Source organism: Lepidochelys kempii, chromosome 1 (genome assembly GCF_965140285.1).
Source record: "Lepidochelys kempii isolate rLepKem1 chromosome 1, rLepKem1.hap1, whole genome shotgun sequence".
In the NCBI taxonomy this organism is placed as follows: Eukaryota; Metazoa; Chordata; order Testudines; family Cheloniidae; genus Lepidochelys; species Lepidochelys kempii.
Window position 1 is genome coordinate 266392439 of NC_136380.1, and position 13766 is coordinate 266406204.

At 43.5% G+C, this 13766-nt stretch overlaps 1 protein-coding gene across 2 annotated transcripts in view; it reads right to left on the reverse strand.

The window, feature by feature from the left end:
* Positions 1 to 2245: 2245 nt before the first annotated feature.
* SLC17A8 (solute carrier family 17 member 8) overlaps positions 2246 to 13766 on the reverse strand; it is a 40421-nt gene continuing 28900 nt past the window's right edge. The window contains exons 6-12 of one of the 2 annotated variants that reach the window (XM_073330976.1): positions 13489 to 13575; positions 12589 to 12728; positions 10116 to 10265; positions 8912 to 9044; positions 4638 to 4748; positions 3177 to 3304; positions 2246 to 2584 (exon numbers count right to left, since the gene is read on the reverse strand). In XM_073330976.1, the coding sequence (XP_073187077.1) occupies positions 2246 to 2584; positions 3177 to 3304; positions 4638 to 4748; positions 8912 to 9044; positions 10116 to 10265; positions 12589 to 12728; positions 13489 to 13575 (1088 nt within the window). Of the gene's footprint in view, positions 2585 to 3176; positions 3305 to 4637; positions 4749 to 8911; positions 9045 to 10115; positions 10266 to 12582; positions 12729 to 13488; positions 13576 to 13766 lie in introns of both variants that reach the window. The other variant, XM_073330966.1, reaches the window with a different exon arrangement.

The window sequence follows — 13766 nt, forward strand, 5'->3', positions numbered from 1 at the left end:
TACTGACTCAAATTCTCTGCATTTATTTACATCAGCAGAGAATTTGGCCCATTCTATTTGGTTTTATCTATATATTCTAGACTGGATTTTGCTGTATAGGAAAGCGATTGTAGTCAGGGAAAGAGGATTGGCTGACTTCCTTGTCTCTCTTGTTTAGTTATGTGTGTGGAAGATAAGTCATCTGTGGATTCAAATGAATATGTCTCAGGGTGTATCTACGCTGGAGCTGGAAGGTGTAATTTCAGCTTACTGAGATGTAGGCTGACCAGATAGCAAGTGTGAAAAATCAGGACAGAGGGTAAAGGGCAATAACTGCCTATAAAAGACAAAGCCCTGAATATTGGAACCATCCCTATAAAATCAGGATACCTGGTCACCCTTCTGAGACACACCTGCACTAGCTCTGATCTAGTTAGTGCACTAGAAATAGAAGTGCAGCTGCGGCAGCACGAGTGGAGGGGTGGGCTAGCCTGTCTGAGACCCTAGGTATGCACTTGGGCAGCTATCCTGTCCTGCTTCTGCCACTACACTTACGTTTAGCATGGGTTTGTCTACTTTAGCTGAAATTCATACCTTCCACCTTCAGCGAACGGGTACTCTAAGGATAGTCCCACCTATGCACTCAATTGCACTACAGTAACACAGCCAGATTAGTGCCTATAACATGTTTTAAATTTCTAATCTTATCATGAACTTTACATTGGCTATAAAAGATGCATTATAACCCCACATGACAAGATTGAGATGTGACATAAAACATCACAAAGTAAACAGGATCATTTTACTTGATTTTACTGAGACATTTATCCGAATGTAAAACAAACAGTTGACTGAAATTCTTCATTAAGAAAATATTATTGCCACAATGAGCTTTTGAGCACAGCTAAAGGTTTCAGATGATATAGGCCGCTCCATTGTAATCTTGGTAGCTTCCAAAGATGGTGGAAAAAAATCTAAAGCCATTTTACTATATCGAACATGTACTGATGGCAGAGAGAGAGTAAAATTAGAATATCTGAGAATCGGGTCATTTCTTTAAAGAGAAACCCTTTTTCCCAAAAAAACGTACTATACCTCACTCACAGCAATGGAGACACGGCAGCAGTATGTAAAAGGAAAGAGCTATAGGCCCAAAACTATAGACTTTACTCACATAAGTGATCTCATTCACGAAAACAAGGGCTGCTAGGCTGAGGCCTATAATTTTACCCACATTTTATTCTAGAAAAATATATTTAAAGCGCTTTACAATAAGGAGCTGAGTGAAAATCTTATCTTTATGGGACTATGATGAATAGGAAGATGATTTTTGTTTCAAAAGTATTTTTTCATGCCAACACAAAATCAGGGGTGGGGGAGGTTGAGGGAAATAATCTCTACAGTAGCCATTATATTTCTTGATCCAACCTGGGTGCATAATGTATAAAGAAAAAAGTCTCTCTCCTTGAACGAAAGCATTGTTGGAATAATAGTTTCAGCAATCTTGGTTACACATTCCCCTACTGCTGTTGGGTGACCATATTTGACTATATTTTAATTTAATAATTTTAAATTTCCTTCACTCTCATCGCTCAGCAGGAACCTAAAACTTGACCAAACTTTTGTACTGGTGACCCCCTTTCACACGGCAAGCCTCTGAGTGCGACCCCCCCTTATAAATTAACACCATATTTTTTATATTTAACACTATTATAAATGCTGGAGGCAAAGTGGGGTTTGGGTGGGGAGGCTGACAGCTCATGACCCCCATGTCATAACCTTGCAACGCCCTGAGAGGTCACAACCCCCAGTTTGAGAACCCCTGTCCTACGTAGGCAACAATGGCCAAACTTCTGTGTCTATGGGCTTCCTAGTAAACACACATTGGGGTAGGAGGAATGTCATTAAATTACCATGAATCCCACAACCCATTATGGCCTTTTCCTTACTTGAAGGGCCCTGCTCCCACAATCAGAGCCAAGCAGACAGACCTGCTACACCAATGCTAAATTCAATAGGGCTGTGTAGGGAGCCCTCAGTCCATCCCACACAGATCTGATTGAAAGCCAAACGTAGGTTTGCCAGTTATATTTCTATTAGCTCTTTTTCTGTGCTACAAGGAGAGAATTACTCCAGCTTACATCTAGCCATTTGGCAGGATTTTCCATGAATGAATAAGCAAGTACATATGGATACTGTCTGACTAGGAGGCAGTTGGGCAGGAGGGGCTGGGACACTTGCCACACGAATCACACATTTTCAGATATTATGACCTATCTTGAAAATTTCCATTTTCATAATGGTAGGAAGTCTGTTCCTCTATGTCCTGCATTACTCCCTTTTGCTTTCTCCATGCCTTTTTCCGCACATCATTGTTTTGACTGGTAGCGCCGTATGTTTTCTTTGGACTAACAAAAGTATCACTGCTCAGTTCCGTTTCTTCAGCCAGTTCATCTTGGTCAATTATGCCACATTTCTCTTCGCTGTGGCTTTCAGGGTCAGCCCATTCTTGCTTCTCACCAGAAGCGAAGATAGCATAGAATATCACTCCACTGTAGTGCACAAGAGCTGCTATCAGAAAGACATTTTGCCACTCTTCCCGGGTCTGAAAGAATGATATAGGACTCATTAGGTTTGCCGTAAATGGAAATATTAACCGCTGGATTAGACCAGGAGTTAGCACACATTGTACATTGATTGTCTGATTCCTAATTTTATAAATAAAACATTTGAAGAAAATAATTGTAAAGAATATTTCTTTTTTCCTCCATAATGATAGCTAATAAAATACTAATGTGATTTCCCTGCAGGTTGTAGGACACTCATGAAGTTAGAAGGCCATGGCCCTTACTAAATGCAAGGAGGCAAATCCCATTTCAGAGCGATGATTGCTTAGGAACCTCAGCAGTATTACACTGCAGTTTTCCAAGTAACTCTTGCGGGTTTTTCTGCAGGAGAGCATGATACCACCCTAAGACAGTACCCTAGTGAAATTTCAGGGCAAGATGCTTAGCAGGTATAAACTGGTATCCCCCTTCCATTGATACCAGCTGAGGATACAGCACCTAGTATTTTGGTAAAGGGGAAAAAAACCACACACACTGCTGAAAAAAATCAGAGATCCAATAACCTTTGAAATGATCTTAATCTTGCATGTAATTCAATCCTCATTCTAGAAACAGGTAAGGAAACATTACCTTGTGTTTAGTCATCGCACCAACAATGAGTGGGCACACCATTCCTGACAGCGTCCCCACACCATTGGAGATCCCCATCAGAATGCTGGCATACCGGGGTGCAATATCCAAATGGTTGACATTAAATCCTGTAACAGCAGCAGCAACAATCAACTGCACAGTCAGTTTCACGCCCCGGGGCTCATACGATTTGCTTAACAGTGGTTAAAGGAGATTGCCAAAGGAGCGAGAATCCACACTGCATTGAATAGGGAGAATGGGGAGCAATCCCTCTGCTTTTAGCAAAGAAAGGGGAAGGTGCACCTCTTTATCCTGCTTCCCCCTTCTTTTAACCCCTGCAGCTCCACTTTTGGGGCATAACAGAGTCCAGGAGATATTGCTTATTTTGACGACTTGATCCTTCAGATGCTAGGTGACTGCAGGCACTGAAGCCTTAAAGTGATGTACCCAACATTGAATTTTTCATTAAAGGATTAACAACTCATAAGTTTGAGTCTCTAATTCTTCAACTGAGTTTCATGCTTTAATTTAGGGATCATTTTCAGAAACTTTTTCCCCTGTAGTTTTAGTGACAATTTGCCAAAATATCAGACAGCCAGAATATATAGTGGAAAGTTTAATTACAGTTCCTGTAGATTTCTAGTGGATAAATATTTTATTAGAAAAGAAACCCCAAGATAAAAAGCAATTTAAGTGATTGTCAAGCAGTGTAATACTGTAGGTAACAAAAGCTGTGCGTATCAGCTGCGGATAACTGCAAGGAAAAGCCATGTACATTCCAAACGGTATTTTCTCAAGAGTTCCAGGGAACTGAAAGCACTAGAAAGGCTGAGTATTGGTAAAATGGAAATTAGAAATAAAAACTCCTCTCCGATGAGGGAAACAATGGTGTCCAAGGAGCTGCAGAGCCCAGCATGTGCGGGATAAGCCCATGGAGTTGAAAGGAACTACCTGTCCAGGGGCAGAGACAGTTATAGGACACACAGCGTGATGACCCAGCAGGTGCAGCTGGCAGAGGAAAAGCCAGCTGACAACTAGGCTACAGGCAGCGGAGAAGTAATTCATACACTTTCTGCAAGTATCAGAGTTATAGAAGGACTGAAGGGGGCTGTCAGAGGAGCAAACAGACAGAACCAGCATGATTACAGTCTGAGAATTATACTGACTGTTTAAACCACATTTCAAACCTTCTCATCTTACATTTGAGTTTCAGAATAGTTAGCCCTGTATCCTATTAGGTTTAATGTTTTGAATGATAATAGCCCAATATTCTGAGGTAAATGTGTGATGCAATCTGAAGAGCATGGAGGTATTGTAAACCTAGAGTGATAAAGACTCAGATTCTCACAAACTCCATATAATGCAGGTACTCCAATAATCATTGTTGGAGCAGGAAACAGGGCTTTCCCATAAGCAGCCATGTAAGTAGCTAATATGATGATTAATAAGATGAAACTTTACCTGAAATAGCAAATCCACTAAATCCTACTGCCAGCACCAAGAAGGAGATAGCCACACCTCTTGTATGAGAGTAACCAACTACCAATAGCAAAGTTGCTTCCATACCAAAACCTGCAAAAGAAACACGGGACTAAATTAAGTTCTATAAAGTATACTGGTTAAAAAGACACCAATAAGGACAAATCAATCTAGTGAGTTTTAAAATATGAGTTAATGCAATCAGTTGCCAATTTTTTGTGGGTTCACTATAAGATTTTAGGTTTCAGAGTAGCAGCCGTGTTAGTCTGTATTCGCAAAAAGAAAAGGAGTACTTGTGGCACCTTAGAGACTAACCAATTTATCTGAGCATAAGCTTTCGTGAGCTACAGCTCACTTCATCGGATGCATAAAGTGGAAAATGCAGTGAGGATGTTTTATACACACAGACCATGAAAAAATGGGTGTTTATCACTTCAGAAGGTTTTCTCTTCCCCCACCCCACTCTCCTGCTGGTAATAGCTTATCTAAAGTGATCACTCTCCTTACAATGTGTATGATAATTAAGGTGGGCCATTTCCAGCACAAATCCAGGGTTTAACAAGAACGTCTGAGGAACAGTGGGGGGGAGGGGTGGTAGGAAAAACAAGGGGAAATAGGTTACCTTGCATAATGACTTAACCACTCCCAGTCTCTATTCAAGCCTAAGTTAATTGTATCCAATTCGCAAATGAATTCCAATTCAGCAGTCTCTTGCTGGAGTCTGGTTTTGAAGTTTTTCTGTTGTAATATCGCAACTTTCATGTCTGTAATCGCGTGACCAGAGAGATTGAAGTGTTCTCCGACTGGTTTATGAATGTTATAATTCTTGACATCTGATTTGTGCCCATCTATTCTTTTACGTAGAGACTGTCCAGTTTGACCAATGTACATGGCAGAGGGGCATTGCTTGCACATGATGGCATAGATCACATTGGTAGATGTGCAGGTGAACGAGCCTCTGATAGTGTGGCTGATGTTATTAGGCCCTGTGATGGTGTCCCCTGAATAGATATGTGGGCACAGTTGGCAACAGACTTTGTTGCAAGGATAGGTTCCTGGGTTAGTGGTTCTGTTGTGTGGTATGTAGTGCTGGTGAGTATTTGCTTCAGGTTGGGGGGCTGTCTATAGGCAAGGACTGGCCTGTCTCCCAAGATTTGTGAGAGTGATGGGTCGTCCTTCAAGATAGGTTGTAGATCTTTGATAATGCGTTGGAGAGGTTTTGGTTGGGGGCTGAAGATGACGGCTAGTAGTGTTCTGTTATTTTCTTTGTTAGGCCTGTCCTGTAGTAGGAGACTTCTGGGTACTCTTTTAGCTCTGTCAATCTGTTTCTTCACTTCAGCAGGTGGGTATTGTAGTTGTAAGAATGCTTGATAGAGATCTTGTAGGTGTTTGTCTCTGTCTGAGGGGTTGGAGCAAATGCGGTTGTATCGTAGAGTTTGGCTGTAGACAATGGACCGTGTGGTGTGGTCTGGGTGAAAGCTGGAGGCATGTAGGTAGGCATAGTGGTCAGTAGGTTTCCGGTATAGGGTGGTGTTTATGTGACCATCGCTTATTAGCACCGTAGTGTCCAGGAAGTGGTTCTCTTGTGTGGACTGGTCCAGGCTGAGGTTGATGGTGGGATGGAAATTGTTGAAATCATGGTGGAATTCCTCAAGGGCTTCTTTTCCATGGGTCCAGATGAAGAAGATGTCATCAATGTAGTGCAAGTAGAGTAGGGGTATTAGGGGATGAGAGCTGAGGAAGCGTTGTTCTAAGTCAGCCATAAAAATGTTGGCTTACTGTGGGGCCACGCGGGTAGCAGCAGTGCCGCTGATTTGAAGGTATACATTGTCCCCAAATGTGAAATAGTTATGGGTGAGGACAAAGTCACAAAGTTCAGCCACCAGGTTTGCCGTGACATTATCGGGGATACTGTTCCTGACAGCTTGTAGTCCATCTTTGTGTGGAATGTTGGTGTAGAGGGCTTCTACATCCATAGTGGCCAGGATGGTATTTTCAGGAAGATCACCGATGGATTGTAGTTTCCTTAGGAAGTCAGTGGTGTCTCGAAGATAGCTGGGAGTGCTGGTAGCGTAGGGCCTGAGGAAGGAGTCTACATAGCCAGACAATCCTGCTGTCAGGGTGCCAATGCCTGAGATGATGGGGCGCCCAGGATTTCCAGGTTTATGGATCTTGGGTAGTAGATAGAATATCCCAGGTCGGGGTTCCAGGGGTGTGTCTGTGTGGATTTGATCTTGTGCTTTTTCAGGGAGTTTCTTGAGCAAATGCTGTAGTTTCTTTTGGTAATCCTCAGTGGGATCAGAGGGTAATGGCTTGTAGAAAGTGGTGTTGGAGAGCTGCCAAGCAGCCTCTTGTTCATATTCCGACCTATTCATGATGACAACAGCACCTCCTTTGTCAGCCTTTTTGATTATGATGTCAGAGTTGTTTCTGAGGCTGTGGATGGCATTGTGTTCTGCACGGCTGAGGTTGTGGAGCAAGTGATGCTGCTTTTCCACAATTTCAGCCCGTGCACGTCGGCGGAAGCACTCTATATAGAAGTCCAGTCTGCTGTCTTGACCTTCAGGAGGAGTCCACCTAGAATCCCTCTTTTGGTAGTGTTGGGTAGGGAGGTCTCTGTGGATTAGCATGTTGTTCAGAGGAGCGTTGGAAATATTCCTTGAGTCGGAGACGTCGAAAATAGGATTCTAGGTCACCACAGAACTGTATCATGTTTTTTCATGTTCTGTGTGTATAAAACATCCTCACTGCATTATCCACTTTATGCCTCTGATGAAGTGAGCTGTAGCTCACGAAAGCTTATGCTCAGATAAATTGGTGAGTCTCTAAGGTGCCACAAGTCCTCCTTTTCTTTATAAGATTTTACTGTTCGTATGTTTATTTATTTTAATAGTTCTTCTTTTCCCTGTTGCTGTGTGAGAGACCCAGACAAAAAGACAGGGAAACTGACACACTGACTATACAGGGGAAACAGTGAACATGATTATATGCAAAGTACTGTCAAATGCCTCAAGTAAACAAACTTGGAAAAAAGAAAGAAATATTTCTCTCCTTTAATTCATTTCAATTCTAGTGATCTGAGATGGCCTTTGTAACAATAGTAAATGGAGATTTTATCAGACAGCAGTGAGACATTAATATAAATCGTCAAGTACTACAAGGAACTTCTGGAAACTAACTTCTGTCTTTGTTAAGAAGTTGTGACCATTCTTCCAGGTGCATCAAGTATGGGTGACATAATGGCAATCCCCTGGTCAGTTAATTTGAGAATGTTCCTTGATGATTTAGGGTCACATTCAGACCTGCTCCAAGCAGGTGCAACTCTTGATTTACTTCATTCATATTGTGCCACATATAGGGACACAAGAACAAAGGAACTGACAAACTAGAGTAGTTCCAGGGTCCATCTAGCTTAGTAACTTTTCTCTGACTGTGGTTAGTACCAGATGTTTCAGAGGAAGGTATAAACCCCCAGCTGAGCAATTACGCAATAACTAAGCCTACAATTTTGTCACGGATTCTGTGACTTTAAGAGATGCCCGTGAGTTCGGGTTTCAGCCCTGGGTGGTGGGCCTGGGGGAGGAAGTACCACCTCCACCCATTGACTCACCCCAGTGGGCAACCCAGCCTGTGTGTCAGCGTCAACGCCTCCGAGTTACCCTGTAATACTTTACTGTTAAATTGTTACCCATTTTTGTTGCCTTGACCGTACCCGAAGTAAGAGAGGGACTCTGTTCTTCTCCATTGTGCCTCCCCCTCGATATGTTCAGCCCCTGCCAGAATCACCACTGCCCTCAATCCCAGCATATTTCTGGCTTGTCCTCAGTAGCCAGGTCTAGGCAGGTAGCAGATTGGGTGGGCCACTGCTGCCTCCCCAGCCAGGCTCTCTCTCAGCCAGTTGCTGCACTGGACAGAGCAGTGACCCAGAGCAGCCAGCTTCAGCCAGTGAGAGAAGTGGTTCCATCCCGCTCCCCACCCAGGCCCAGTTACCAGGGAGAGCGACCAAACGTGCCATGGGGTAGACACGGTGGGAGGAAGTCACAGCCCCCTGCGGGTAACTCTGGCAGGGTGGGGAGAGCATAGCTAAGATATAAAGCCAGGAAGTTTGCAGCAGAAAGGGGCTGCAATGTGGAAGTTGGCAGTCACCCTCTGGGCTTTGAGAGGGAAAAATAGGAAACCCATGGAAAGAGAAATTGTGATTTGTGCAGAAATTGCAACACATGACTATATGTTTGATCTGTAAAATCCAACAGTACCTCCACAATTCATGATTTTTCTTACAGTGGTAGTGGTTAAAATCTTTCTACTTCGTAAAAAGTCAGCTAATTGCCCACCAATGGGAACAATAATTGTCATGACCATATGTGGAACTGCAGACAAAAGGCCAACCTGAAATTAAATAAAGTATATGTAAGCCAATGTCTTCTCTTGTTCTATTTTTATCTTTTGTTCAGCAATATTTTTTCCTTCTGGTATTTATTTGTTTAAACAGATACTAAGGCAAAGGATTCCGGGCTGCAACTTTTACAGAATTTTCAGCCCAAGGAGAAGGGGGTTATGGTATCTTTAAGCCACCTTTGTGTCATCCCAGTTTTGTGCTGTTCTAGGAGCTGGAGAGGCCTTGGCATAATTTAGACAGCCCCGGAGGCCTGAGTCATGGCAGCCTCCTTTGGCCGGCCAGTAGGCCACAGCACTGCCAGAAATCTACTGCCCCTATCCTGCCCCTTTGGGGGTCCCCCTACACCAGGGCTTGTGACAGGGTCCTTGGGTGGCAGCTCTGTGGCTCTCTCCATAGCTTCTGCACCAGGGGAACTCTCCCTCAGCCTGAAATGGGGCTTTTAGGGCCCTTTTATGCCACTCTGTCCCTCTCTGTCAGCTTAGAGGAGCCAGAGAATGGTTGAGAATCTCACCCTAGTATTTTCATACATTTTTCTGGTTTTTATAGTTCCTCTTGCCAAGGAGTTAATTAGAAGAAAGTTAAAATTCCACTTACCCCGGCACTTGTTATAAATAAGCTTAGAAGGATTAGATTTTTATTGGTAAATGTCAGTAAATGTTGTTTTCACCATACACAGCAACCAACAAAAATAATTCCATCTATAATAATTGACATTTATGGCTTGACAAAGAAAGAAAAATGCTACTTGAGAACTTATTAGGTTTTGATTTAAGGATATTTACTTTGTATATTTTGACATGTGATGTTGACAATTTGTGCTTTAATGGTTATAAAAGCTTTACCTTTTTCAATCTCAATGTCTGCTGTCATTCAATTATTGTCTGACCCTCTCCCCTCAATTTCCCACAACTGTGAAAATTTAAACAGATAAAATTAAGAAAAAAAAGCTTAAAGATAAACGTTGATATTATCAGCTGTAACTGGCTTTGGAGGGAGTTGAGGCCTCTCAGCACCTTGCAAGACCAGGTCCAAAGTGAAAGAGCTGGAATTAAGAAACGTACCTTACTTATTGCAAAGCCAAAGACCTCTTCAAAGTAAGCAGGCTGACTTATAAGCAGCAAATAGAAGGTCCAGCTTCTACAAAAGTTTGCCACGATAATTGCATACACCGGCATTGAAGTGAAAAACTTCTTCCAAGGGGTACTAAATTTCTAGAACAGACAAATTGAAGATGTTTTGTACAGGTAAAAGCAAGGCAAAGACAGCAAGTGGAGAATCAACTCCTTGAGGGTTTGTGGCTGGGAGCAAGAAAGAGCTTCTTTCTTTGAAGGGTTAGGACTTTTGAGAGACTGTGTAGAGCAGTGGTTTTCAAACTGTGGGTCGCGACCCACTCCTGGGTCGCAGAATGTAAGGCACTGGGTCACGCTGGCTCTGGTCAGCACCGCCATCCGGGCCATTAAAAGTCCCATTGGCAGTGCTGCCCAGCTATGGCAGGCTAGCCCCTACCTTTTCTAACACCGCACTGTGTGCCCTGGAAGTGGCCAGCAGCAGGTCCCGCTCCTAGGTGGGGGTGCCACAGAGCTCCACGTGCTGCCCCCAGCCCAAGCACCAGCTCTGCACTGTTTCCAGCCAGTTCCCGGCCAATGGGAGCTTGGGGGGGGGGTGCCTGCGGTTGAGAGCCACATGCATACCTCCACCTCGGAGCAGGACCTGCTGCTGGCCGCTTCTGGGGCCCAGCGCAGTTCACGGTGCCAGGACAGACAGAAAGCCTGCCTGAGCACACACCCCCCTGCGCCGCTGACCGGCAGACACCCAAGTTAAGCCCACGCCCCAACCCTGCACCCCAATCCCCTGCCCCAGCCCTGAGCCCCCCCAAAACCAGAGCCCCTCCCTGCACCCCAAAACCCTCATTCCTGGCCCCACACCAGAGCCTGCACCTCCAGCCAGAGTCCTGACCCTCTCATGCACCCCAACCCCCTGCCAGCCCTGATCCCTCCCCGCCCCAGAGCCGCCTCCTGCACCACAACCCCCTTATCCCCAGCCCCACCCCAGAGCCTGCACCCTGAGCCCTGACCCCTTCCCACACCCCAACCCCCTGCCCTAGCCCAGAGCCCCATTCCACACCCTGAACCCCTCATTACAAGCTCAGCCCTCACCCCCACACCTCAACCCTCTGCACCAGCCATGAGCCCCTCTCACACCACAATCCCTCATCCCCAGCTCAGTTGGGTCATGGGCGTCAACAATTTTCTTCAACTGGGTCACCAGAAAAAAAAAGTTTGAAAACCACTGGTGTAGAGCAACAGTGGTACAGTGGGTAAGAAGAATTATAAAGTAAATTGCAGGAAAACCTTGATATGTTCCTCAGTGTCTTCTGGTGTGATTCAATCTGATAAATTCAATATTGTAAATATGCAGTAATTAAGTGACAGGCAGATATCAGTTTTAGTCTAAATTGGGACTTGAACTAAAGTCCTTGGGATCAAATGGAATTTATGCAATTCACTATTCTCACTTTGAGTTTCCATTTATGCTTCAGTAATCCGTACAGCAGGAAGGAAATTACTTCAGAACCACGCTTATTTACAATAGAATTCCTAAAAGAAACAATTTGTAATGATGATAACATGGATATATAGTTTTTTCTTCTCTTTAAGATGGATCTATTATGTACACAGCATGGTATGAACTCCACATAGATGTATTTATGTTGATCCAATTAATATTAAGGGTGCAATGGTACCTTGGATGTGCATGTGTGTCTCCAGCCAAGGTCTGATTGATTTCAATGAATGCATCAGGTGCGCATCCAAGGGTAGAATTTGACACATTATCCAACCACCACGATTGTTAGCCAAATCATCAATAATCCAAAGCCAATTTGGGTTATTTTGTTACAGAATGTTGAAGAATGGAAGCCAGGAAGGAATAGGTTATCAAGAAACAGCTTTTGTTTTTACAAACAATAGCAAAACCAAGTTACATAAATGGAGGAAGACAAATTTGATTGGAAAATATATTTTGGAATCAGGTTTCCAGTCTGTTACTGGTAACAAAGCTAAGGAAAGGTCTGGGGAGTGAAAGGGGGTGACAAAATCAAAAAACGCAGGCTGTCTTAAGATCAAGAGAGTCAGAGAACCCCGACTGTGCATTCAGACCTTCCACGGACAAGAATTGTTGGCAGCGGCTGAGCTAGGGAGCAAAATTGACTTCATTTTTTCTGAACTCAGTTGGATTACTCGTAAGCGAGATCAGAATCTGTCCCCTTAAGTTTAGACAGGAGTAGAACCCTTGAGCTGAAAGGACATTGAATTGTGTATATTGATTAGATTTGTATATTTTTATGCATGGGCTGGATTCTGTAGCCTTTAAGAAAATAAAAGCTTCCCTTATGTATGCTAAAGTCTACACTGTATCCCTATCCACACACTGATATAATGCAAAGTTTTAATATGTTTGTTTGCCATAAATGACAATGACCACCAAAACCCAGGTATTTTCTGTCTATGACCATTAAATTATACTTACATTTGCACTTACACTAACGAGGCTGGCCCCTTCTCCTATACTTGTTTCTATGTATGTCCTTTCTTCACTGGTTATTGTTGGGTGTGCAGCAGGGCTCTCATAGGCATGAAGCAGCCAGAACATGTACCAAACAATTCCAAACATTCCTGTAGAGGTGGAAAGAAAACAGATTGGTTTCAAATGCCATTGTGTAATGGTAAAGTATCTGTAATGCCTAATGTTTCAATTATTTATCTGAGGACCAAATCAAATCAAACTCCGGCAGGAAATCTGCACAAATTCACATGGAAATGTTATAGCTGTGTATTTATACTGTGCCCATCACAGGGGTATCTGAGCACCTATTCAGCACACTGCACTTATGTGCCTGGGGAGGTGGGGGAAGGCAGAAGCACATATCTACATGGGGGACCGGGGGAATTGTGATTAATCCAAAAAAAAAAATTGGTATGGGCTATGTAAAGCAGATCCTGATTGGCAAACCTTGCAGCACACTCTGTGCAAAGGATCAGTGTAAACTATCCTGCCTCTGAAACAGACAAACATGCAGAGGTGAGCTTCCCTACTGTGCGTGGCTTTTGGAGCCTCTACTTTTTTGTGAATGGGTAAGCGTTTAAGCACAAAGAAGATGCAACTTCAGGGATGTATCAGCATGCTTGGGGTATCTTTGGGTGGTTAAGTGGGCTTTCACCAGGGCTCGCCAGTATGTAGCCCTGCACTATATGTTGAAATCATTACAGTTTAAAAGCATTTTACAATATATTACCATAGTATCTTGTAACACTTCACAGAAAGCTGACAATAAGACTGAACAATTTTGATTGGTACTACTTTTAAATCAGATTTGTACTACACTATCTAACAATGCTGATCCAACTGTGCACCATTTTACATTAAACAACTCACCATAAATATAAAAGACTGATGGCCACCCTATGTACTGTACCAATATCCCTGCCAAGGGCATGGCAACCACTGCCCCAGCGTAGGAACCTGAAGATCAAAAGGATTGAGAAAACATGTCAGCTATGTTACCTAATTCCTCCAACTCATTTCCTATAGGAATTAGAACAACTACACAGGGGGGCTGGAATAATTTGTGTACCAAACTGTAAACCCTGTATATGATGGAAACCACTTCAAGCCGGCACCCCTGGTTCCACCACCCAGTAACTACAGTGTGC